Below are 27,699 nucleotides of genomic sequence, written 5' to 3'. Positions count from 1 at the left end.
GAAATAAAAATAAATATGTGATATTGCAGAAGTGCTTAAAATGATGAAGGAAGGTAACAGACAGGGTACTGTGAAATTAAAAAATGTTTGCCACATATGGATGTCATTTAAAAGTCAATTTTGCAGCAACATCAATATCAGTAATTTTTTACACATGGAACAATATGCACATTTAAAAGGTTACTGAGCTGCAAAACTGTTCTGCCTGTAATAGCATTTGGGATACGCATGTCTCAATCTGAAAATATTTTGAAAATGTTAAGCATATGGGATTGATGAGATACTGTTAGGAGCTGGTAGTTTTTCATGAGTTCTAAAGTCTCACAGGTTTGCTGTTCTGTGGTACATGTCAAAAGGGCAAAATAGTTTAAAATATAAATACTTGTGGAACTTCAGAATCAAATCAGATTCAGATATACTTTATACTTTGTGTAAGCTTCACCGATGAAACATATGAACAATATTACTTCAATTCTGTATATTGGTACATGATGCGGTGGGCTGGCACCCTGCCCAGGGTTTGTTTCCTGCCTTGCGCCCTGCATTGGCTGGGATTGGCTCCAGCAGACGCCTGTGACCCTTTAGTTAGGATATGGCGGGTTGGATAATGGACGGATGGATATTGCTACATGACACAGTTCCATTTAAAAGCCCAGAATTCTGCAGTTATTTATATATATAGCCAAAATAAAACACTAAATAATATAGCTAAAACTGCGACTGGTGCTGCTGCCTACCTAACAGCTCCAATAGACTTTTTTTTTAAAAATCCTGGACCAATAACTATTTCTGTGGAGTTTTCTCCTACCATATTCCAAAGATGTACACACAGGTGTGAGTGTTAAGAACTGGTTTCTCTCTTGTGCCCAGGGCCACTCTGAACTTTAAACTGGATTAAGCACTTCAGAAAATGAATTGATATACATAATAGTGTACATAAGCACAACATGTCTAAAATAGGTTCTTAAGACGCAAATTGATTACTAAATAAGAATTAGATAGCTTAAATTAGAGAGGTCTTTTTTTAACGAAATCTCCCTTTCACGCAGGAGGCTTTCGATGAAATTACCCAGTTTCGATATTTCCGAGACATTTCTCCTTATGATTAAACTGTCAGAACCGACAATTAACTGATCTCGCAGACAGACATTTTAAAAGTACAGGAAGCTTAAGCATTTTAAATGTTCAAGGCAAAATTCGTCTTTGTGTGCATCGCTCTAAATGTCGACTCCGTATAAAATCAAAACTTTACCAATCAGATCTTTTGGTGGGTTTTTTTTAAGATAGCTTTAGGCTATTTAGTCTTTGACATAATCTATTTGCAGACAACCGGTCGGCCATCGGAATTTACCTAAACGGAAAGCAGTGGAAGGCCTTGAGAGCAGTACAGGCACATTCAATTTAAACCGCGACTGCATTTCGGATTTACTGCAACAGTCCTCATTGTATTCAGTCTCGCGTTTTATAGATTACGATGCACGGTTCAGTGAACCCGTCATAAAGACTTGTATTTTCCTATTATTATATATGCAGCTGTATTAACCATACATTAGATAAAATAGTAGTAATTAAAACACATGAGCACCTCAAGCTGTAATGTCGATAAAATGAAAGCGGTAGGTCGAGCGGTACTAAGCGACACTACTAGTTTAACCTGAAGATGGGCAGATCAGCAGGTCACCCGGATGAGGAGGGCCGCCGCTTCCTAACAACAGCTCAACGTGCCACAGAGGGGCGGGCGTGATGTTCCTAGAAGGAATTCGAATCAGCGATGATGTATTTGCCTTTCTGAATTGGAGTACGGGGCAATAAATAAATAAATAACATGGAGGACGACCTAGTATCAGACGACGACATATGTGAGTAGCAGGACTATAATGGCATTGTATTTTTTTCCCTTGCATGGAAGGGTAGTTTCGAAATTCATATGTATAGGGAAGGCTCCTCTGTCTACCTCTGGTACTACTTAACTGGGATTTATAGGTAATGCAAATTGTGTAATGCTTTCCGAAAGTATTTATGAGTAATACATTCGCGGTTTATAGTTTAACCAAGATTGGGATCGCCCTCTGCCCAGCCGGGGTTCTGCTCCCACCTGGATTTGAATCTCAACCAAAGCGTTTATAACCGTGAGGCGGACCGGACACGCGAGCCAGCTGCGAAACATAAGGCGCGCGTCTTTGTTAGGTGCAGCATCGGCTTCGCAGGATATTGTTAATATGAAGTCACGCTTATACATAACAGGCTGACTGTTTGTTTTAGACAACTGTAAATTTTACATGTCGAATATGGCATTACAAAGTAGTTGCTTGTAAAGTCATGCCTTAATGAGGGATTTGTAACAATCGAGTACCTTTTAAAGGTTCGTGGTAGAAAATTGAAATTGTTTTATCGCTTTTAATGTGTGCAGCTTTGCGGAAGCACTTATATTGTAAAAATAATAGTAAAGTAAAAAGTGAAAGCATTTACCTGTCACTGGATTTGAAACTTTTTCAGTACTGTTAATGACTTCTGAATTACAATGCGCAAGATTCAATTGCGTAGTGTTTAACATAAGGCATTTTAAATAGCTGACTCCTGACACATTTTATAATCATCCCCGCTATTTACTTTGCTTTACATTTAAAAGGTACACGAGGAAACTGTATTTTCAATGACTGTCATATTACAATGATGTGTAAAGTGTTGGAGTTCAATCTGCTTATGAAAAATTTTGTTTGTTTACTTTGATTAACTTAACACCGTATTTCAGGTTAATGTCGTAGGCATATATATGTGTGTATAATATTCAGTTCCAACACCCTGAGCTTTTATCCTATGCCTGGTTGTTTCCAATGTGTGGTATGTGCATTCTGTCTCATGTCTGTGTGAGGTTTTTGCACGGTACATCAGTTTTCTTTCAAAATCCCTATGCAATGATGTGCAATGTAGGAAAAATTGATCTCAGTGTAACCATCCTGACATCCTCTCTAGGGCAGTTTCCTGCCTTGTGCTCTGTGCTGTCAGGATAGCCTCTAACTGAGACAAAGAGATTGGCACAATGCGTGGTAATACAGAATCTTGTCTAAGGATAGTAGAAGTCAGAGTGGAGAGAGTGCTGACCCAAGTCTATCCGACGGAGGAAACACAAAATCCCGCAGTTGAAAAAAATGACTGATGTGACTCCTTTCACATATACAACTGAAGAAATTCCTTGGAGACCCAGCTATTTAAAGGAATACTCCACTCAAAAATGTTTAATATGTTACTTGGACCATGTAGTTTGTAGTGATATCTTGAGAAAAATGTAATCTCCTGTTTAATTGGAGAAAAGACAATGAAAATTCAAGTTGAGTGTGACCCACAGAGGAACTACATATGAAAGGGACTTTTTTCCTCATAGCAGACTGCAGTCCTTTAAGAGGGGTAGTGTCATTCTTTGCATGATCTACAATTCTTTAATGGCCAGTGGAGTTTTCTATCATTGTGGTGTAATAGGCCAGTAACATTTGATGAGAGGCTAATTCTGGATGGAATGCCTTCCATCTTGGAATGCAATGGTTCACACATAGATTTGTTCATTCTAGCACAGGGGTCCTCAATCCCAGTCCTGGAGAGCCACAGTGGCTGCAGGTTTTAGAAATTAGAAAGCAATTCTTGCCAATAAAGCACTAACAAGCTATGAAATTAAATTAACTCTGCTATGTCAGGTCATTCTCATATCCTAGATTTTCTTTCCCTTTCTATCTTGCAAATGATTTGAAGGCTAAAATGGACGAGTAATTCTCAGCCCTTCACTTTTTTCTCTTCATTTTTCTTCCAAGTATTTAATTAAACCCAATAGTGCAGGTAAATACACACAGGTGTAAATGTAAATAAGCTAAATGGAGAAATGCTGCTATCTCTTGTAATTTGCATGTTATTGATAATAAGGAGCAATTAAAATAGCTGTTTAAGACAAAATTAAGGGCTCAAAATCACTAAAGTGAAGCAGAAGTGTTACTTCAGCAATAAGTGCTTTTTATTAAGCAACTGGGTTGGAGCAAAAACCTGCAGCCACTGCGGCTCTCCAGGATCGTGATTGAGGACCCCTGTTCTAGCACATTGTCAGATGACTAAACTGCCTCACTAACTGATTCTGCCTTTATATTTTGAGAGAAAATAAGTATTTGCAGGAGGCACATACTTCTTAATTCTATGAGAAATTGTTGATTAAAATAAGCACTATTGCAATGTAACCATCTGCCCCATATTGCAGCTGTCGTCTAGCAAACATTTGATTAATTAATACACTTAAATTTATAAAGAATGTTTCATAGAGCATGGGGGGACTATAAAATGCATGCATGAAAGCTATTCAAGGCAAAATTTCAAGTGCAGCAGTTTTACAAGGTGATGCTTTTACATATTTAAAATGCTTTTGTAAGAAGAAAAAGTTTGAAAAAGTAAAGAACTGAGACATACAGACACATGGAAAAGATACCACACAGCAACTAACGACTATTCTAAATTCTTTTTTCTAACATTCAATCTAATAAAATATGCATTTGTTGATTTTTATACTGCCTGTTTAAAAATGTTTAAATTGTATAATGTGTTAAGGTTTTTAGAAGAAAATAAAATGCTTTTGCATACATTTTGCACCTGTAAACCTGGTTTTTGGTTGCCAGTAAGGAAACCAAAGCTTTTTTTTCCCTTAAGAAGGATTTTTTTCTTTTTAAACCGCACAGGAACAAAAGCATCTGGGTGTTTGGGGGTGTGCTTGGCGAAGTTACTTGTTATGTGTACTTATTTTTGTTGTTTGTGTTTGAATTAGTGTCAACGAGGCAGGGCAGAAAGTAGTGGTAGCTTTATAGGCATCTGTAAGTAAATAAGTAAATAAATGATCAGCATCGTAACAATAAATAGTTAATAAGTAACAGAAACAGTGATTCCTTAGTATTTTTTTGGTTTGAACAGTTCTGAGCAGTCAGGAAATAGAGCAGTTAAGGAGGGCAACACCATAAAAACAAAAGGTGCGAGTGGAGAGCTTTTAAGCAAAAAATAAGAGGAGTGCTAAGTTAGAAGAACAGATGGAGAAATGTAAAGTAACCTCACAGAAAAACAAACAGCAGGCAGTTGAGATGGAGAAGATTAGATGAGCCTAGGGGACTAGAAGGTGTAAAATAGCTGTAGCAGTTCTATAATCTAATTTATTTTGCTTAAACTTTTTTAGTTTTACCATTTAAGTTAAATAATTTCTCTCTCTATTAAAAAAGTTTTCTGTTGTGATCGCGTTATTCAGCTTTGACCACTCCCCTCCAAACCGCTCACCCAACCATTGCTCCTACTTCACACATCCTCAGTCTGTACAGCCAGCAACACTCTCAGTGCTGCTAACTCTTCCTTCAACGCAGTGGTTATAATGGCAAGGCAGAAAAGCAAATTAGCTATTCAAGAATGTTGAATTTTAGATCACGATAGGAAAATAGCTAAAAGAGTTACTAATGAACAATGAAAAAAAGAAAATGAACTAAAAAGAGCAGCATGTAATAAAAATCAAGAACAAAGAGCATTGTCCAGTAAATAAGAGAGAAAAATATCCTGAACAATATGCAAACAGAAATGTAAAAAAGCAACATTTATAGAATGTAAGTTAGAGGATAAAATAATTTTTTTTTTTTGACAAGGCGTTCATGTAATTACATTTTTTATTTTTTTGTTTTAGTTTTTTACTTCTACTTTTTTGCTTTCACTTTTTACTACGTTTTATTATTCATTGGTATTTAAAATAGACAGTTGTAGTGAAATACTCAAGTAACTGATTTTCTATGTGTAATAACTAAGGACAAAACTGTCTTTCTCCCGCGTCCTGCCTACTCTTCTATATACCACCTCTTTAAATACAGTTGCTTTCTCTAACGGAGGGGTGCCCTGATGCCCTTTGAGTGGATGAGCCGCATGATAGCGGGTACCCAGCACCCACCCCTGGGGTTGGCAAGCGAAGTGAGTAAGGGGCAGAGCCCCCTAATAATTCTATTTAAAAAGATTAAGGCAGTTTTAGTAATACTCACTCAAATTTTAACAAAGAGGCCAGTGCAATGCAAGTCTTGTTGGATGAGAGGGACTTTTTGGATAATTGCTTGGGGAGCCAGTCTTCTATGAGGGCTTCATCTGCAGATCCAGCACCTCAAGCTCAGGGTTGCTTAACTGGAGGAGGAATTGGCTGTCCTGCATTATCATATAATTGGCAGACCTGGCTCAGGTGTCCTTTAGAGAGATAGGTGGCGCGGGAGGAGATTCCAGACCAGACAGGTAACGTTCACAAAGTGTAAGATAAAGGGTGCACATTGTTCAGGGGCATCAACCCCAAAACCGGAAGTGTCAAACTGTTTTCAGGTCCTTGTGGAGCTGCTTGGTGTCTCTGAAGATTCTGAGGTGATAGGCAGGAATCAGAACTGCTGTTACGGTTCTGTGTTTGTCCAGAAACGGTTTTATAAGCTTTATGACCTTTGTCTCGGAAAGTCTTTCTCCAGTGGAGCGACTGGGATCTTTTACTAAATAAGATCAAACACAGTTGCATAGAGTGTGACAGGATTTTCCACCTGTGCCTAAAGTCATTTGCATACCGAAGTAGCATTGCATGTGTACATTGTCAGCATTCCAGTGTCGATCAAACATATGAAGCACTGCAGTCTAGTTGTGATTTAACGCTGTAGGAAGATAAGTAAACAAATCAAGGTAAACAACATTCGATGTGACTTTTATATAAGTAACATATACATGTTTTTCATATAAAGACCATTACAAAGCATAATCGCAAACAGAACTTTGAGCGATACCATGGCAAACTCGGTAACCTCTGCTGTTTCGTTGAAGGACAAGTGTGGGGCAGACTGACTGAAAGGATGATGCCCGACCTCTTGCTGCAACCAAACCGTGCCATCTTTTGCCTTTACGCCTGGTCCAGCTGCATTGTTTTTATAAGTGAGGATGTTTCTTGCAGGGAGGGCTTCTGTTCTCTTTCTCTGATTTAGAACCCTTATCCTCATCTGAGTTCACCTCTGTTATAGCACGTCTTTTTTTGAGAACAGCAGTGTCTGATCAGGGGGAGCATGAACGTGACTGAGAGAATAAAACTGAATAAAAAAAAAAAAATTAACCTTTACAAGTACCATAACTTTACACAGTCTGTTACAGACTCAAATGTATGTTTTTATTGTACAATAGTAAAAATAAGAGCAGCTCACTACTCAAAATGGTAATTCTGGAGAGCGCCCAGATTTGATCCCGCGACGTCTTGATTATGAGTCTGCAATTCTAACCGCTGCACCAACCAAGCAGTCATGTCAGTGTCGTACCTTGGCCCGATTTCTTTTTCTTTGGTTATATTCTTGAATAAAAACGCATTTGTTTTGTTATATATGTACATTTTATGAAAGTGTTTGTTTTATATTTGAACATCACTTTTCACACATTATACAGGGTGGGCCATTTATATGGATACACCTTAATAAAATGGGGATGGTTGGTGATATTAACTTCCTGTTTGTGGCACATTAGTATATATGAGGGGGGAAACTTTTCAAGATGGGTGGTGACCATGGTGGCCATTTGAAGTCGGCCATTTTGGATCCAACTTTTGTTTTTTCAATAGGAAGAGGGTCATGTGACACATCAAACTTATTGGGAATTTCACAAGAAAAACAATGGTGTGCTTGGTTTTAACGTAACTTTATTCTTTAATGAGTTATTTACAAGTTTCTGACCACTTCTAAAATGTGTTCAATGTGCTACCCATTGTGTTGGATTGTCAATGCAACCCTCTTCTCCCACTCTTCACACACTGATAGCAACACCGCAGGAGAAATGCTAGCACAGGCTTCCAGTATCTGTAGTTTCAGGTGCTGCACATCTCGTATCTTCACAGCATAGACAATTGCCTTCAGATGACCCCAAAGATAAAAGTCTAAGAGGGTCAGATCGAAAGACCTTGGGGGCCATTCAACTGGCCCCACGACCAATCCACTTTCCAGGAAACTGTTCATCTAGGAATGCTCGGACCTGACACCCATAATGTGGTGGTGCACCATCTTGCTGGAAAAACTCAGGGAACGTGCCAGCTTCAGTGCATAAAGAGGGAAACACATCATCATGTAGCAATTTCGCATATCCAGTGGCCTTGAGGTTTCCATTGATGAAGAATGGCCCACTATCTTTATACCCCTTATACCACACCATACCATCAATTTTTTTGTTCCAACAGTCTTGGAGGGATCTATCCAATGTGGGTTAGTGTCAGACCAATAGCGGTGGTTTTGTTTGTTAACTTCACCATTCACATAAAAGTTTGCCTCATCACTGAACAAAATCTTCTGCGTAAACTGAGGGTCCTATTCCAATTTTTGTTTTTCCCATTCTGCAAATTCAGTGCGCGATCTGGGTCATCCTCGTTGAGATGCTGCAGTAGCTGGAGTTTGTAAGGGTGCCATTTGTGAGTAGCTAATATCCGCCGAAGGGATGTTCGACTAATGCCACTCTCCAGTGACATGCGGCGAGTGCTACGCTGTGGGCTCTTGCTGAATGAAGCTAGGACAGCCACTGATGTTTCTTCATTAGTGACAGTTTTCATGCGTCCACATTTTGGCAAATCCAACACTGAACCAGTTTCACGAAACTTAGCAAGCAGTTTGCTAACTGTAGCATGGGAGATGGGTGGTCTCGTAGGGTGTCTTGCATTGAAATCTGCTGTAATGACCCGGTTACTGCGTTCACCAGACATCAACACAATTTCTATCTGCTCCTCATGTGTTAACCTCTGCGACATGTCAATGGCTGTAAACAAAGAGAAACTTGTAAATAACTCATGAAAGAATAAAGTTACGTTAAAACCAACCAATAGGCTGATGTTAAGAGAAGTGTTCCACAGGGGTCAGTGCTAGGGCAGCTGCTATTTTTAATATTTATAAATGATTTAGTTAGGAATATAAGTAACAAGCTGGTTAAGTTTGCAGATGACACCAAGATAGGTGGATTATATCATTACAGAGGGACTTGGACAGCATACAGGCTTGAACAGATTTGTGGTAGGTGAAGTTTGATGTTGGTAAATGTAAAGTATTCCACATAGAAAGCAAAAATGAATACACAGTGGGAAGTCTGAAACTCGAGAGTACACCTTATGAGAAGGATTTAGGAATCATAACGGACTTTATGCTATCAACTTCCAGACAATTTTCAGAAGGCTAACATAATGTAAAGTTATATACCACAGTTTATAGAGTACAAGTCCAATGAGGTTATGCTCAAGCTTTATAATGCACTAGTGAAAAAGAACATAGCACTGCTAGGCTCATTCCAGGACTACAGGGGATGAATTATGAGGAAAGAATTATAGAGCTGAGATTTTCAGTTTAAGCAAAAGAAGATTACAGTGGATAGAGACTGTTATTTTAAAACGAGTTCATCGAGAACAAGGGGACATAATTAGAAATGGTCAATTTCACACAAACATTAGGAAGTTTTTCTTTACAGAGAAAACCATAAGCACTTGGAATAAGCTACTAAGTAGCACGGTAGTCAGTAAGACTTTAGGGACTTTCAAAATGAGACTTGATAGTTTTTTAGAAGAAATACATTGATAGGACTGATAAGCTTTGTTGGGCTGAATAACCTGTTCTTGTCTAAATTGTTTCAGTGTTCTAATAAATTCTCACTGCTGTGCTTATGCAGGAGCACCTGCCATAACTTCATGGATACACTGGCAGAATCATTAACTGCTATCAGAGGTCAGGTCAGGTTGGGGGCTGCACCCACCACATGACGAAACAGCTTGGATTCTGGCTGGCAGACACGCAATCCAATCCCATCCTTTAGAAATGACCATCTATCTGCTGTAGCCAGGTGTTATGTGGGTGTCCCCTTGGCTTGGTCCAGCCGTTGGGGTCCTTAACGGTGAGGATCCAGTGAGCCGCATGACCCTCTGGGAATCGCTCCACATGGCCGCAATGCTGTAACTAATGCTCCCTCACAATTCAGATAATGTGGCTCATTTGGTAGAAAGTCAAACCAGCGGTACCCAAGGATTTCCCAAAGAGACACGGCACCAAACGAGTCCAGTGTTCATCTCAGGTCACTGGATAGTGTCCTTGTCTTGCAACCATATAGCAAAACAGAAAGCAACAGGACTCTAAAGACTTGGACCTTCGTCCTTTTGAAAAAATATTGGGAACACCACACATCCCTTTCCAACGACCTCATAACCCTCCCAAATGCTCTCCCAATCTGTCTGCTGACTTCATAGAAAGAGTCACCAGAGACATAAATGTCACTGCTGAGATAAGTAAACCTGTCGACAAGGTCAGCATTCTCTCCGCAGACAGACACACTGCTGATGGCTGTGCCCAAGAGGTCATTAAAGGCCTGGACCTTAGTTTTTATCCAGAAAACTCGTAAGCCCAGACACTCAGACTTTTCGCTCAGTCTTTCATGAGTCCTGGTTAGAGCCTCCATTGACTCTGCGAGGATCACAGCATCATTGGCAAAGTTAAGATTAGTGAATCTCTCTTCATCAACAGATGCCACACAGCCGTTGGGCCCTAACCCTAGCCGCTAACCTAGTGACAGTTTTAAGAGTGTCACCATAACAGGATTGCATAGTGCAAGTAAAAGTCCTTAATTAGAGTTACGTTCCTCTCCTTAACACTAGAATTACAAGAGCCAACGAAAAAACTCGTAAATCTGGCCCACCTTAAATCCCTTTGCACCTCTCCATCAGCATTTTTTGCCTTCTAAATGTGTCGATAAGCCCAAGTAGCAAGCAGCCTGCTATACCATCCCCCCACCACCTCAGAATGGGCAAGGAGTTCTCCCAGTTCCTGCCTTGATTGATTATCTGGGAGTGAGCTACCCAGAATTGTATGGGGAAATAATTTGATGTGTGTTTTGTGTCTACAACAATCTATGTAAACACATTGTTAAAACAGAAACGTTTTTCATGTTTTAGTGATAAATAACAAAATGCAGACATGAACTGTATAATGTGTGAAGGCTGATGGCCAAATATCAAATACAGTGATCCCTCTCTATATCGCGCTTCGACTTTCGCGGCTTCACTCCATCCCAGATTTTAAATGTAAGCATATCTAAATATATATCACAGATTTTTCGCTGGTTCGCGGATTTCTGCGGACAGTGGGTCTTTTAATTTATGGTACATGCTTCCTCAGTTTGTTTGCCCAGTTGATTTCATACAAGGGACGCTACTGGCGGATGGCTGAGAAGCTACCCAATCAGAGCACGTATTACGTGTTAAATAAAACTCCTCAATGATATACGATATGCTTCCCGTGCGGTGCTTCGCACACTTAAAGGCTCTAGCAGCACGTATTGATTTTTGATTGTTTGCTTTTCTCTGTCTCTCTCACTCTCTCTGGCATTCTCTGCTCCTGACGGAGGGGGTGTGAGCAGAGGGGCTGTTTGCACAGAGGGTGTTTGCCTAGAGGATACGGACGCGCCTCTCAAAAATGCTAAAAGACTACCTTCACATTGCTGCCTTTTTCTTGCAGCCGCTTTATCACGGTGCTTCGCATACTTAAAAGCCCAACAGCTCGTATTGATTTTTGATTGTTTGCTTTTCTCTCTCTCTCTCTCTCTCTCTCTCTCTCTCTCTCTCTCTCTCTCTCTCTCTGACATTCTCTGCTCCTGACGCGCACTCCTTTAAAGAGGAAAATATGTTTGCATTCTTTTAATTGTGAGAAAGAACTGTCATCTCTGTCTTGTCATGGAGCACAGTTTAAACTTTTGACTAAAAGGTGTTCTTCCATGTCTAGAGGGCTCTAATAATGTTAAAAAAGTATTTAGAAGGTAAACAGGTTTTCTATGCTCTAACTGCAAAAATATTAGATTTATAAATAAAGAATCCTACTTCGTGGAAATTCATTTACCGCGGTAGAGTCTGGAACGGATTAACCGTGATAAACCAGGGTTTACTGTATAACTGTGCAGAGAATATTTATAATCAGTGTGGGAGAGTTTATAAGGGCTTAAAATCTATAAAAATAACCATACAAACGTATGGTTTCTACTTCACGGATTTTCACCTTTCCAAAACCCCCGCGATCGAGGAGGGATTACTGTAAACACTTTCACAAACGGTACAAGTACAATATGACAGCTGCCGTGGTGCGGTAAGATCCACTGACTTATAATTCGGAGGTCATGAGTTTGAAACCAGCTCCCTGGCAAATTTACCATTTTGGGTATTGATTTACTCTTATTGTTAACATTATACAATAAAAACATATATTTGAGTTGTGTCTGTAACAGCCGGTGTAAATTTATAGTACTTGTAAAAGTTAGCATTTTTTTTCACTTTTATTCTCTCAGTCACGATGATGATACAACACCCACACCCCGCCCAGCCCCGTCCCAGATCTGACGCTGTTACTTTTTATCTGAAACTGGGAATAACTATAGATGTGAGTGGTGTTTTGAGACAGTGGAACTGGACATTCTCTGATCTGGAGGGATAAAAGCTGACACACAAATGCTGGTGAATCTGCCTTTTTCGTATCTCACCGTCACTTGAATTTTTTTTTATTCAGTTTTATTGAGTGTTCCTGCTCAAACTGAATTAATATGCACCTTATGGTCCATGATGTCAAAGCTGCACTGACAAAAAAACAGAGACATAGGTATATATAATATTTGGAATAACTAATTTTATGACCTGTATAGTACATTTCAGAAAACATTCTGTCACTGATGCAACAGTATTCATATTATTCATATTCCTTCGCATGCTTTCTTGTGCTTGTAATCAGTGACTGAGTTTTTTTACCCCGATTTTACCAGTCTTCACATGTTGCTGCATGGTGTTGTTTTTTTTGTACTCCAGGACATGCAGAGGAAAGAATAGTACAGAGAGGTTGTGACGATGTGGGTTCTGGCTCCACGCTCCCATTGCTATACAGGAAGCCCTGAACCCAACACCGTCGGTAATGTCACCGATGAGCTAGTCAGTGTAGGCAATAACTGAGCAAGGGGATGGTACAACGTGCAAAAGTGCTTTTATTAAAATGAATTCAAAACAGTGTTCAATAAATAAGGTGCCTTACCAAAATTCAATAAATAATCCATAAGAAAAACGTGGAGGTTAAAATCAATAAGAAAAAACAATCCTTTAAAACGAGGTTAAAACGTTCAGGAAGCAGTCTTTAAAAACAAATGACAAACCCGGTGCCTTCGTTTAAAACTAGCGTCTCTCCTGCTTCACCCATCAGGGCCCCGCAACAAGGGAGACGCTCTCTCTCTGCAGCTGACCTTCTTTACATCTGCTACTGCTGTCAGTTGCCTCACCGATCCTTGCCTCCGGTCAGCTCCTCCGGACAGCGACTTGGGAATCCCTTAACGGCCAAGGCTCTCACATTATGGACACTGCGTCCCAAGTCCTGACTCCCGCTACCGTCTGCAGAGAGTCCTGCACCTTCCCGGTCACTCCCGCCCTTCAAAACAAACTTCTGCGGGGACGACCTTCAACCACTTCTCCCAGGTGTTGGCCAAACACCCAGGCTGCCTTCAGCTGCCTGCGAGCACTTGCCCGCTTCCTACTGCACTGAATTGCTCGCCTGCTTCCAGTTCCCAACCTCCATTTACTTCTTTTTCAATCTCCTTTTTTTTTTTTTTCTCATCTCCTGACTCGCGCTTCTTTTTTATAATGCGAGGGGCCATAGCAGCTGTAACAAATTTGCTATGGGAATAATCACGGATGTGGGCAGTTCCTCACCTGTGCACTTGGCGAGAAACGCCCACACCGCCGATTATCCCGCGGTTTGCCATGGCCCAACGCTCCCTCACTAATCCGCCGCGAGAGCGGTGATTATTTATTTCAAATAGGCCCTTACTGAAAACGCTGTGGACCCGCTATACCACAGAGGTCAGTTCCACGCTATATGCAATCATCAGATTCAAATGTTAACAGTTCCCACACACCCAAGGACCATCCTTTCTAAGTTTACAACGTGTACCTGATGCAATGTACACACTTCTCTCTGTGCTGTGATTACTATTACACTGAAGTGGCTGGAGAAGTGGCGGTCTTGGAACAGAAGCTTGTCAATGTTGCACCCTCTCTTGCTTTATCCATTGCCTTTTCTTGTAAGACGTGATGACTAGGTCCCTCTGCAAGGTGAGCAAAGAACACTCTTCCTTTCTCAGTGGCCCCCGTGCATGCCTTGCACAGCACATGTGCGTTCATCGCTTCCAGGTCAAGCTTGTTATAGCGCAAGAAACCGGCCACCTGCGTGTTCTTGCTTGCACTGAATAAGCTCTCGCCTTCTGGAGCACGATGTCAACGCAAGAAAAGAAAGAGACAAATATATGTGACATTTTGAAGAAATCATTTTATGACCTGAATAGTACCAATCAGAAAACATTGTCGCACTAATGCAATATTATTTGAAAATGAACAGCGTTAGATCAACTGTAAATGTATGGTATTTCTAAGAATTATTTTTTTCTGTTTTATTCTCTCGGCCACATTCACGCTCTCCCTCACACAACCCCTTCTGATCTGACTCTAACAGCGCCAGTATAAATTCTCACCTGATCTGATGCTGTTCATTTTCAAACAATATTGCATTAGTGCGATGATGTTTCCTGATTGGTACTATTCAGGTCATAAAATGATTTCTTCAAAATGTCACATATATTTGTTTCTTTCTTGTTTTCCCTGGTGCTGTGCTGACATCAGACATCCATCCATCCATCCATTTTCTAACCCGCTGAATCCGAATACAGGGTCACGGGGGTCTGCTGGAGCCAATCCCAGCCAACACAGGGCACAAGGCAGGAACCAATCCTGGGCAGGGTGCCAACCCACCGCAGGACACACACAAACACACCCACACACCAAGCACACACTAGGGCCAATTTAGAATCGCCAATCCACCTAACCAGCATGTCTTTGGACTGTGGGAGGAAACCGGAGTGCCCGGAGGAAACCCACGCAGACACGGGGAGAACATGCAAACTCCACGCAGGGAGGACCGGGAAGCGAACCCGGGTCTCCTAACTGTGAGGCAGCAGCGCTACCACTGTGCCACCGTGCCGCCCTTGATATCAGACAAGTACTATAAATTTACACTGGCTGTTACAGACACAGATTAAATGTATGTTTGTATTGTATAATGTTAATAATAAGAGCAGCTCACTACTGAAAAGTTAAATTTGCTGGGCAGCTGGTTTCAAACTCACGATCTCCGGATTATAAGTCAGTGGATCTTACCACTGAACCATTGGAAGCTGTCATATTGTACTTGCACCTTTTGTGAAAGTGTTTATTTGATACTTGGCCATCAGTCTTCATACATTATAAAGTTCATGTCTACATTTTTGTTATTCATTACGAAAACATGAAAAGCATTTCTGTTTTAATGATGTATTTACAAAGATTGTTGTAGACACAAAACACACATCAAATTACTTTCCGTTACAATTCTGGGTAGCTCACTCCCAGATAATCAATCAAGGCAGGAACTGGAAGAACTTCTTGCCCATTGTGAGGCCACATTGGGGGAGGGTTGGGATGGTATAGCAGGCTGCTTGCTACTTGGGCTTATCGACACATTTAGAAGACAAAAGATGCTGATGGAGAGGTGCGAAGGGATTTAAGGTGGGCCGGATTTACGAGTTTTTTCGTAGGCTCTGGTAATTCTAGTGTTAACAAATGCACAGAAGAAGAATGTCAGGTCGGTGTTAATTTAGGCCAACCACAGGAAGACTGGTGAATCATGAGTCAGTGATCACAGAATTACTATGTTTTATATCAAAAATAAAGTTTGAAATAGAAAGAGTCCTGGGTGCACTGTAGCTTCCTGAACTCAGTGTCCTGGTTTTAAACAATACAGACAGTTGCTCTTTGTTTGGAGTTTGCACATTCTTGTCCTTTCATATGACTCCTCAAGCTGTGCCTATGCTTTCCTAGCATATTGCAATAAAATGTTTGCATATATACTGTGACAGATCATATACTACGCTACCTAACATTATATTGAGTTTATCTATAATTTGGGAATATTGCATTTACTTTTAAATGACCTTCAATGTGTCTCTGCTTTTTTTGCAAAATGTGGTGCTTAAATTTCTCCTACCAGACTAAATGAGATTAATTTTTGTGTATAACTAACATATTTGTTTTAGAGAGAAAACACAACCCAGGAACAGCAGGAATATTTCGTACAGACTATTCCTGGGCTGTGATTTGAAGTAATAACTCTTGGGACTGTGAAACAGCAGTGTTAAGCAACTATAAGAAGAAATGATCAGTTATTTTTAGAAAATTTTTAACTCTTAAGTGATCTTAATGTACAGTAGTTCTAGCCTTCATTTTGTTTTTTCTGTTCTGTTTTCTGTTGAAAGATTTGCTGTTGCAGAAGTGATTGTATTGCATAGTAGGTGAAAGCAGGTATTATATTAAGACACAGTTTCAGCAAATATTTTAGCATCAGTGCAAAGGACATGCAGAGTGCTCTGTGTACCATTTTTGTGAAATACCATCCGTACATTTTGGATATGGTGGGCAGTTGGTGGCTTTAAATTGTTTCTGTAAAAAAAGGATTGGCACAATGGACATTTGATTGGTGTACAGATTGTAAACCTCACAGAGCCACAATGGCCTTCAAAAAGAACTACACTCACATTATCTGGGTTCTAAATGCAGACACATTTCTATATATTAGGGTGAAAATATTTACCCTAAACAAGTTATGCACAAAACTTTATTTTTCATATTTTCTATTAATGGCACATTCTATGTAATGCATTCATCGTTATGTCTCCATAGTGTTAGAAGGAGGCCTCCAACGCTGTCTGAAATCGCATAAGCATGTGTTGTTAAGATATTTTAGGCATCCTTGTTATGCACATTAGACCAGCAGTTACAACAAAAAGAAAGCAGTCCGCCTCATAGAATGTAAAGCTATAACCACAAACTGTAAAAATTCATATAAAAACACTTGGCAATGTTATTGAGAGCATCACTCACAGCAGTGCTGTAATTGACAGAATAGGATACACTTCTTTCTAAGCAGGGCTTCACAAACTTTGCTGCAAGTTGTATACATGGCTAAAGTAATATTTTGCTAGTAAACATAATGACATATTAATAGCACTGTTCCCTATTCATTTTAATATGCTTTTGTTCTTCTGAACATTTTATATGAGCAAATAAGAAAAAAAAAAATTAAGGACTAGTTTTTGTTAAACAAGAATATTCATTGTAAAAACATAACATTTAAAGAAGTTCACATACCTACCAGATGTATCTATACTAATAAAAGGCAAAGCCCTTACTGACTGACTGACTCACTCACTCACTGACTCATCACTAATTCTAGAAGGCTGAAATTTGGCAGGCTTATTCCTTACAGCTTACTTACAAAAGTTAAGCATGTTTCATTTCGAAATTCTACACATAACGGTCATAACGGTCGATAACGGTCAACAACGTCCGCCATCTTTAACTTTCTTATTTATGGCCCTATCTTCATGAAATTTGGTAGGCGGCTTGCCTGCGCTAACCGAAACCGATGCACGTGCTTATTTCGATGGTATAACGCCACTGTCGGCCGCCATATTGAACTTTCCAACGTCACTAATTTTCCAACTTCCCGTGTAGGTAGAAGGCTGACCCCATCTTCACGAAATTTGGTAGGTGGCTTCCCTGCGCTAACCAAAACCGATGTACATACTTATTTCGGTGGTATGACACCACTGTTGGCCGCTATATTGAATTTTCGAAACGTCATTAATTCTCCAACTTCCCGTGTAGGTAGAAGGCTGAAATTTCACAGGCTCATTCCTTACAGCATACTTACAAAAGTTAAGCACATTTCATTTCGAAATTCTACGCATAACGGTCAACAACGTCCGCCATGTTGAACTTTCTTATTTATGGCCCTATCTTCACGAAATTTGGTAGGCGGCTTCCCTGCGCTAACCGAAACCAATGTACATACTTATTTCGGTGGTATGGCTCCACTGTCAGCCGCCATATTGAACTTTCCAACATCACTAATTCCCCAAATTCCCGTGTAGGTAGAGGGCTGAAATTTGGTACTTATTTCGGTGGTATGATGCCACTGTCGGCCACCATATTGAACTTTTCAACAGTCTTTGTTACTTATGTGCTCATCTTCAAGAAATTTGGTACGCGGGTTCCCAACGCTAACTGAATCCTACTTACGTACATATATATGTCCATAGCCTGCAGCTCAGTCACCGTGTGAGGCGGCGTTGGGTCCCCCATCCCAACGCCTCCCACGTTGTTGGCTGCCTGCCTATATAAGGCCGTCCGTCACTCCAGTCTCTTCATTCCCTTCCTTGCTTTGCCACGGGATTCATGTCTCCCTGCTCATAACTACAGCCTTTTTATTTAATCCATGGCTTCTCCGCTGTTTTATTGTTCATTTATTACGATTATAGTTATTGTGTAGGTATTTTAGACTTACTTTACATTGTTCAGGTACTCATTTCCTTTATCATTCCAACCGTACCCGCATTAACATGTCTATCGATGTGATCACCATTGATCAAAGAACTGTCACTTACTGAGTGGTTTCCATGCCTGGAGATGGCACCTATCTTTTCCATTCTCTGTGTTACATATTGCACGGCCATATCAGGCTCACTCTTGATATCTGGAGAAACATTGTGTCTTATGTATTGAATTACTGGGACAGGTTCAAGTGTGGACTGATGACAGTACAGGAGATAATTATACTACACAGGAGCACTATAAGAGTGAAATGCTTAAGCCCTTCACCTATGGTTCTGCATGTGAGTTGATGGCTGCCGCTGAATTGTTCGGTTGTCGCTTTCAAGCGTACCAAAATGGCCAAATATTTTACACCTTTGGACAACCGCCAATGCCTCTTAAACATCTTAGATTCACAGGTGATGATTTCAGTAGTGGACACTTTGATGTTTATGAATGTTTAAACTCTCAATAGCTGTACTGTTCACATGGCCAAGTGTACATTGCATGCTTAAGAGTAAGGTCAGCGCACAGCTTGGTCATATTACAACCAGAGGGCCGAACTGACAATGTGGTATACAAAGAGATCCTTAACAAATAATTATTGGTATATTTTCCCTCAGTTTAAAAAGGTTTCAATTTTCTTCTTAATAAAACTTTTAAGGCAGTACTTCGCCGCTGCGAAGCGTGGATATTTTGCTATAGATATAGAGATAGATAGATAATGTGTGTGTGTATAGATAGATAATGTGTGTGTGTATGTGTGTGTGTGTGTGTGTATATATATATATATATATATATATATATATATATATATATATATATAAATACACACACTAGCAGAATAGCAGCTTGCTATAAATATATATACATATATACACATTATATATATATATACACACACATATATATATATATATATATATATATATATATATATATATATATATATATATATATATATATATATATATATACACATATACATATCTACATATATACTGTATATACACATATATATACAAATCTACATATATATCTACATATATATATATATTAGGGGTGGGACTCGATTAAAAAAATTAATCCAATTAATTAGAGGCTGTGTAAGAATTAATCTTGATTAATCGTATGTAATCGCACACGTAAATTTGCCCCAAATCGCAAATGTTTTTTTTAATTTAAAAGGGTTTTAGTGGGCTGACAGAATCAAATAATAGACATGGACATGAATATTGTAAACTCAAGCTCTTTTAATTTCTGAAAAAAATGCTTTTAAACTGCATTTGAATTCAAAACAGAAACAAAAATATCATCCCTGGTTAAAATTGGGCAGACTTAAAAATAAAGTGGTAGTTTAAGTACTTTAAGTACATTTTCAGAATGGTATTGTCTTTAAATAATAACCAAAATTTCAACATAAAGTGCAGTTTTTCTTCTTAAAAAAATAAGTCAGAAACATAAAAGGTAATTTGACCAACTTAATCTTTAAACTCTGAATAACCTTAGCCAAAATGATTTTGTACATTAGGCTAAAACAGTGTGATCATTGAACATTTTGTAATTAGATGTAATTAGAATTACTAACGGTCACGGAAGTCCAATGATCCCCAGTAAGAGCCACAAAGTCCGCTTTCTGTAATGCATCTAATTTTGCTTGCTTTTCAGTGTGCACAAAACCATGCTTTTACCAAGGGTTCGCTCGGGTAGTTTTTTGAAATGAAATTTTCCTCCGATCAGTCGTAGAAACGCGCTTCATTCTGACTCTAACATTTTTGTAGCTGTGATGTGTGCATCAGTGTAATCGATGTACCAGGTAATCAATCATGCATTGACAAAAGTTCCCCTTTGCTTGGAATTGAAAGTGTGATTAAATGCGTTATTTTTTGTTATGGAGTACATGCATCGAAGCTTCTCAGCTGTGCTTGTGCTAAGAAAAGGAAAGATTTTAAAAATAATGTAACATGATTCTGCGTTAACCGCATATTTTTTCATACGTTCCAAACCAAGGAGATGCGAGGTTAAAATGAATCGGGAAGCACGCGTACACACTCAGTACATCCCCTCTCGGGAATCGAACCTCGGATGTCAGCGCTAGAGACGAAGCCTCTACAATTGCACCACGGCGTGTGGCTTGTCTGTTTGAGAGTATGTAGATCGGGGTATATATATATATATATATATATATATATATATATTCGCAGCGGAGAAGTAGTGTGTTAAAGAAGTTATGAAAAAGAAAAGGGAACATTTTAAAAATAACGTAAAATGATTGTCAATATACAGTAATTGTTTTGTGAGTGTTATTGAGTGTTGCTGTCATCAAGGATTTGATTATCATTATTTGTTTCAATCAGGGTCGTATTTGTATGATGTTTTGTGTTCAAGTTACATTCCGTGTTTGTCAATCGTTGTAAAGATAAGAGGTTTCATTCATCGATTCGTTTCTTACTGCATCAATAAACAGCTCATCTTCCTCTTTATCTGAGATGTGACACACTGCATGCACGGTTTTTTTTTTACACTGTCTTCCTTTAGCGGGACATTCACTTTTTCCACCGTGTGCTTTGTTTCCGCAGTAGCTGCACTTATGAACATGCTTGTATGTATCAGACGCTTCATATTTCTTTGCTGCCTTCTCAATTGTGTAATTCGTTTTTTGTTCAGCACTCTTTGGAACTGTTGCTTTTTGTCTGTGCACTGCGTCAGTTCACGCGAGCCGCTTGGTGTTCTTGCATCGAAGGTTCCCAGCTGTGCTGGTGCCATCTCGTGTGATGTCCACGGCTGTATGTAATGTTAGCTAAGACCCGGCACTTAAATGTTTCTCTCGCAGTTTCGCTGAGTTTGTGCCAAACACCACCCTGACCATCTCATCTTCCTCTGCATAAGCGCAGTCCTTCACCCGTTAATATTTAGCGGCAGTGTTTCTATTGGATTGCCGCTGACGGGTGGCCTTATATGGGCAGGCACTAAATTACAAACACCAGCGGCAGCCTGTCTATGAACTTAATTTAAACTTTAGGTTTACACCGTGCTTTGTTTCTCGAAGTAGCAGCACTCATGAATATGGTTGTATATGTCAATCGACCACTTCTTATTGTTTCAGCTGCCTTCTCAGTTATTAAATGCATGTTTTCTTCAGCGCTTTTGAGCTCTTCCTGGTTTTCTACGCATCTGCGCTGATAGTCAGGTCACGCGTGATTACGGGAGGCGTGATGATGTCACATGAAACTCCGCCCCCCACGGCCATCCAGCTCCACTCCATTACAGTATATGGAGAAAAATATCTTCCAGTTATGACCATTACGCGTAGAATTTTCTAAATGAAACCTGCCCAACTTTTGTAAGTAAGCTCTAAGGAATGAGCCTGTCAAATTTCAGCCTTCTACCTACACTGGAACTTGGAGAATTAGTGATGAGACAGTCAGTGAGTCAGTCAGTGAGGGCTTTGCCTTTTATTAGTATAGATATATATATAGATAGATATACAGATAGATAGATAGATATAGATATATATACAGTAATCCCTCTTCGATCGTGGGGGTCGTGTTCCAGACCCCGCTGATAGGTGAAAATTCGAAGTAGAAACCATATGTTTGTATGGTTATTTTTATATATTTTAAGCCCTTATAAACTCTCCCACTCTGTTTATAAATATTCCCCGCAGAGTTATACAGCATAATCCCTTTGTATTCTCTTAGATATTAGGTAAGATTCATTGAAATTATGTATATAAACACACTGTTTATATACAGTAAAACCTAAATATTATTTTAAAGATATTGAGTGTCTCCGATATCACATATGTTACAGCCATTACGATAGACAGGCCACCAGCAATAAATATGTACAATGCAAGAAAAATAGTATACAGTAAATGTGTGTACAGTGACACTAAACGTACGCATACATGTACTAAGTACTGTAAGTAGAAAATTAATTATGGTTACTCACCAACAATGACACGATGACTTGTCCGATAACAATGAGTTTAATTTTACTGCACAACAAAGGAGAGCGTTACAGTTCTTCCAAAGGAGCCACTTCAGGCAATTGTGTAGCACTGCCGTTGTTCTTCTTCTGGCAGTCTTCAATCCAAATCCCTAAAGCAGATTCCATCCAGACTACTGCCTTATTACATCCACTTACAACTTGTTTTGCACCCTGGTTAAAAGGACACTGCGTCGTAGATCTTATATTTCTTTCCTACTTTTTAATAAAAGAATCGTAGCCTTCAACAAATCCAAAACGCTTACCTTTTCGCAATCGTAACATCTTCCGCTTTGCTGGGCACGGCCCTGAAGCAGTAGTAGATCGTTTTGGGAGCCATAATGAAGGGCTTGACTATGCACAAAGATAAACACAAAAGAGCACAACTCTTTACAAAGTGAAACAGTTGATGCTGAATGAGCGAGACGAGACTTCCTGGTTAACACTGCATTCAGCAGGCAGGAACTTAACTGCGCATTTGATTGGTTAGCTTCTCAGTCGTCCGCCAATAGCGCCCCTTGTATGAAATCAACTGGGCAAACCAACTGAGGAAGCATGTACAGGAAGTAAAAGACACATTGTCCACAGAACCCGCGAAGCAGAAAAATCCGCTATATATTTAGTTATGCTTTCATATAAAATCCGCGATAGAGTGAAGCCGCGAAAGTCGAAGCGCGATATAGCGATTATATATAGTATATATAATGTGTGTGTATGTGTGTATGTTATATATATATATATATATATATATATATATATATATATATATATATATATATATATATATATATATATATATATATATATATATACTAGTAAAATACCAAGGCCAAGATGAGAAGTAGTGTGTTAAAGAAGCAATGAAAAGAAAAGGAAACATTTTGAAAATAACGTAACCTGATTGTCAATGTAATTGTTTTGTCACTGTTGTGAGTGATGAGTGTTGTTGTCATATATATATATATATATATATATATATATATATATATATATATATATATATATATATATATATATATATATATATACATATATATATATATACATATATATATATACATATATATATATATATATATATATCTACATATATACACACATATAACATATATACACACAAATACATATATATATATATATTGTCACGACGCGCAGTAGGAGGTCATGGATTGATTCGATAACACCTGGGAAACCATTCGCCAGGGAATGGCGGGGTATTAACTTTCTCCCTCTGCTTCCTCATAGAAAGAAAGACCTTCCTGCACCATAGGCCTGGATTGACCGCAGTGCGATACTTCCGCCCTTCCTCCGCCATCTTGCCCTGACGCCATCCTTCCCATCCTCCCTTGCGGTCCTTCCCGCATCCTCCACTTCCGCTCCTCCCCAATAATGGCCGCGACGCCAGGAGTCGCGCCGCATTATGAACTGTTTGTTTATAATTTTGACCTGTTTTTGTTTGATTTACAATATACGGGCCGAAAAACCCCAACCCTTGCTACTGTCTCCTCGGTCCTTTACAAGTGGCGAGTCGGCAGGATAGAGAGATCCCGAATGACGGAGGGACAGGACCTCAACACGTGCTGCAGGCCATATGAATGACCAGCTCCAGGCGCTGCAGCTTGCGCAAGCCGCCACCACCGGGAGCTGGAGGCCACGAGGCCAGGTTAGTGGAAGCCCAACGGGCGAGACCAGACCCGCCCAGGCAGCCGCCTCCTCCTATGGTGCCGGCGGCCCTTCGAGGACGCCGATGCCTACCTGGGCATGTTTGAGAGGACGCCACCCGAACGAAAGTGGCAGCGGTCCGAGTGGGCGCCCATCTTGGCGCCATACCTGAAGGGACCAGGCGCTGCGCCTATTATGACCTCCCTGAGGAGGAGGCCGCTAATTCGCACCTCCTCAAGCCCAAATATTGGCCCGCACGGCATTAGCCCGGCCAGCAGGCGGCAATGGCGGAACTGGGTCTTTGACCCTGAAAAGCCCCGCGCCCAGGCGCTCGAAGTTCTGGGGCAAGATGGGCCGCTGGCTACGGCCAGAGAGCCCGACGGGCGGAAAGTGGTCGAGCGGGTGGCCTGTGAAGGCCTGGTCAATGCAATGCCCAGTTCCCTCGCCCAGCAGGTCCGGGACACGCCTATCAGAACATGTCGGGCCTCCTCGACGCCCTGGAGCGCCAGTTGGCGGTCCTCCACTTGGGGTCAGAAAAGCCTGCTCGCTGGAACCGCAGGGACGGGCGGCCACCCCCGAGCCCCCTCGACGCGCTGCAGAAGCGCCAGCCAGAGCCAGAGAGGCCGGGTCCGCCGCTGTTTCAAGTGTGGCGAGACCGCCACCTGCTGCCAAACTGCCCCCATCACATCGCCCGGAGCCTATGGACTGCAGCTGGACATCATCGGAGAGGTATTGTACCAGATGGACTTGACCTAAATGATTTGCCAGGGGTTACATTCCGTGTATCTCAATCGGGCCCAGGCAGAGTTTCATTCATGGGCGTTCCTGCTCAATAAACAGCCATCTTCCTCTTTATCAGGGGTGAATGACTCATGCGTTTTCCGATCGTCTTCCTAACAGGCATTCACGTTGCCACACGTGCTTTGTTGTCCCTTAGCTGCATTATGAACTGTTGTAGTCCAGGCCTATATTTCTTTGCGCTTTCAATTGTGTAATTCGTTTTGTTCAGCCTTGCATTGATGCTTTTTTTCTGCGTCACCGGACCGCTAAAATTCTTGCATGAAGGTCCTTCACTGCTGGGTCCAATCTGATGTGTGTCCGGCTGTCATCCTTTGCTAAGACCGCCATTATTCCTGCCGTGCTCTTCTGTCCCTATTCCCACCTGACCATTATTTCTGCATAGCAGGTTGGCACCGGACTACCGGCAAGTGTTTCTATTGATTGGCTGGACGGTGCCTTCAGCAGGCACTAAATTACAACACCAGGCACCTGTCATGAATTTTAATTTTGGTTTTCACGTGCTTTGTTTCGGGTAGGCCTCATGACAATGGTTGCTTCACTTGCTCACTTCTTATTGTAGCCTTCTCAGTTAAAATGCATTTCTTCAGCCTTTACCCCTTCCTGGTTTCGAACCGTTGATAGTCGGATCGCGTGATGTCGATGGGAGCTGATGATGTCACATGAAGGCCAGCTCCCCCGCTCCACTCCATTCAGTCTATGGAAAAATATCTCCAGAGACCTTCGGCTAGACATTTTCTAAATGAAACTGCACTTTTGTAAGTAAGCTCTGGGAATGGCCTGTCAAATTTCGGCGCTACCTACCTGGACTTAAATTATTGGGACAGTCGTGAGTCAGCTGAGGGCTTTGCCTTTTATTAGATAGCCCTATAAAGAACTGACAGATGAGAGCAGACGTTTGTTACAAGTAATCCCTCCGTCCTGGGAGTTCCGCCCGAAAAGGTGAAAATCTCGCGGACCCCATATGTTTGTATGGTTAGGTTTTAAATTTTTAAGGATAAAACTCCCATTTGTAAACATCCCTGAGGTTACAGCATAATTTTTATTCTGTCAATATTGGTAGATTCATGAAATTAGATATAAACACACTGTTTATATACAGTAAACTAAATATTATTTAAAGATATTGCTTCCCATTCGCAAGTGACCCCCAACACGATAGACAGGCACCAAAAACAGACAATGCCAGAAATGGTATACGATCACCGTGTGTACAGTGACTAAGCGTCGCTTTATGTACTAAGTACTGTAGTGAAGGTTTATGTACTCACCAACAAGACGCGAGACTTGTCCGATAACAAGGTAATTTGACATGGACAAATGGAAGCGTTAAGTTCTTCAGCCATTGGCAATTGTGTAGCACTGCCAGGTCTTTTTCGGAGTCTTAATCAAATCCTAAATCAGTTTCCTCCAAGTACTGCCTATTACTCCCTTACCCGATTGGGCCTCCTGGAGGACATGCGGCCTGGTATCTTTTTTCTTTCCTCTTTTTAATAAAAGAATGGCTAGCCTTCAACAATCCAAAGGAACCTTTACCCTAATCGTTAGCACTCGTTACCTTTGGCTGGCGGCCCTAACGTATAATCTTCGAGCCTGGTGAAGAGGTTTGAACAACACAAAGGGCCACTCTTTACGGTGCGTGAATTGATCCTGACGGGGAGCACTTCCATGGTTAACACTGTTCCCCGAACAGGCTAAACCCTCCGATTGGTTAGCTTCTGTTGCGTCGAAGCGTCCTTTAGGCTAAATCACTGGGCAAACCAACTGAGCAGCAGTCAAGTTAAGACACTTGAATCCCAGCCGGTACCAGAAAATGCGAGCTTTTTGGGTTGCTTTATTACATCGGTTGTTAATTCCCCAAAGGAGCACCTTGACTTACTTGAAAAATAGTCCTATAGTGTGTTGTGAGAAAAAATAATATATGACTATATATATACTAACGTATGCACCTGTGTATAGATATATATATATCTTTTATATACTTCAGACACCGACCAGGCCTGGGGCGTGACCAAAGAATGGGGAACATTTTGAAATAGCTTACCGGGATTGTCAATGGATGTTGTCACTGGTGGGAGAGTGTTGTTGCCATTAAGTATATATAAAACATATATATATATAATATATATAATTATATGTATATACCGCTGCATTATATATAATGTCCCTACACAAACAAAATATATATTATTCTTTATATTAAAACATATATATTATATATATATATATATAATATATAGGCATAATATATTTTTCCTCTACTATATAAACACACACTATATACCCACTATCACAAACTATATATAAAAGTGTCCACTTGGAGTAGGAGGCAGCGGATTGATTCGATAACACCTGAAACCATTAGCCGCCGGAATGGCGGGTATTAACTTTCTCCTCTGCTTCCTCATAAAGAAGAGACCTTCCTGCACCATGGCCTGGATTGCCCGCGGTCGATACTTCCGCCCTTCCTCCGCCATCTTGCCCTGGCTCATCCTTCCCATCCTCCCTTGCGGTCCTTCCCGGCATCCCTCCACTTCGGCTCCTCCCCAATAAAATGGCCGCGCTGGAGTCGGTGCCGCAAAATGAACTGTTTGTTTATAATTTTGCCCTTTTTTTTTTGATTATACAATATCACGGGGCGGAAAACCCCAACTCTTGCTACTGTCTCCTCGGTCTTTACAATTGGCGTAGTCGCAGATAGAAACACGTAATTGCGGAGGACAATACCTCAATCTGCTGCAGGCCATGAAAAGCCG

The 27,699-nt window shown here is 40.5% G+C and overlaps 1 protein-coding gene across 3 annotated transcripts in view; it reads left to right on the top strand.

Annotated features, from left to right (window-relative positions):
• Nucleotides 1-1,221: 1,221 nt before the first annotated feature.
• ankdd1a (ankyrin repeat and death domain containing 1A) overlaps nt 1,222-27,699 on the top strand; it is a 240,330-nt gene continuing 213,852 nt past the window's right edge. For 2 of the 3 annotated variants that reach the window (XM_039773347.1, XM_039773345.1), the window contains exon 1: nt 1,223-1,859. In XM_039773347.1, coding sequence (XP_039629281.1) covers nt 1,826-1,859 — 34 coding nt within the window. In that variant the 5' untranslated portion in view covers nt 1,223-1,825. Of the gene's footprint in view, nt 1,860-27,699 lie in introns of all 3 variants that reach the window. The other variant, XM_039773346.1, reaches the window with a different exon arrangement.

Source organism: Polypterus senegalus, chromosome 12, assembly GCF_016835505.1.
Source record: "Polypterus senegalus isolate Bchr_013 chromosome 12, ASM1683550v1, whole genome shotgun sequence".
Classification (NCBI taxonomy): Eukaryota; Metazoa; Chordata; class Cladistia; order Polypteriformes; family Polypteridae; genus Polypterus; species Polypterus senegalus.
Note: the sequence above shows the minus strand (reverse complement) of the source record. Positions and strands in the feature narration are given on the sequence as shown.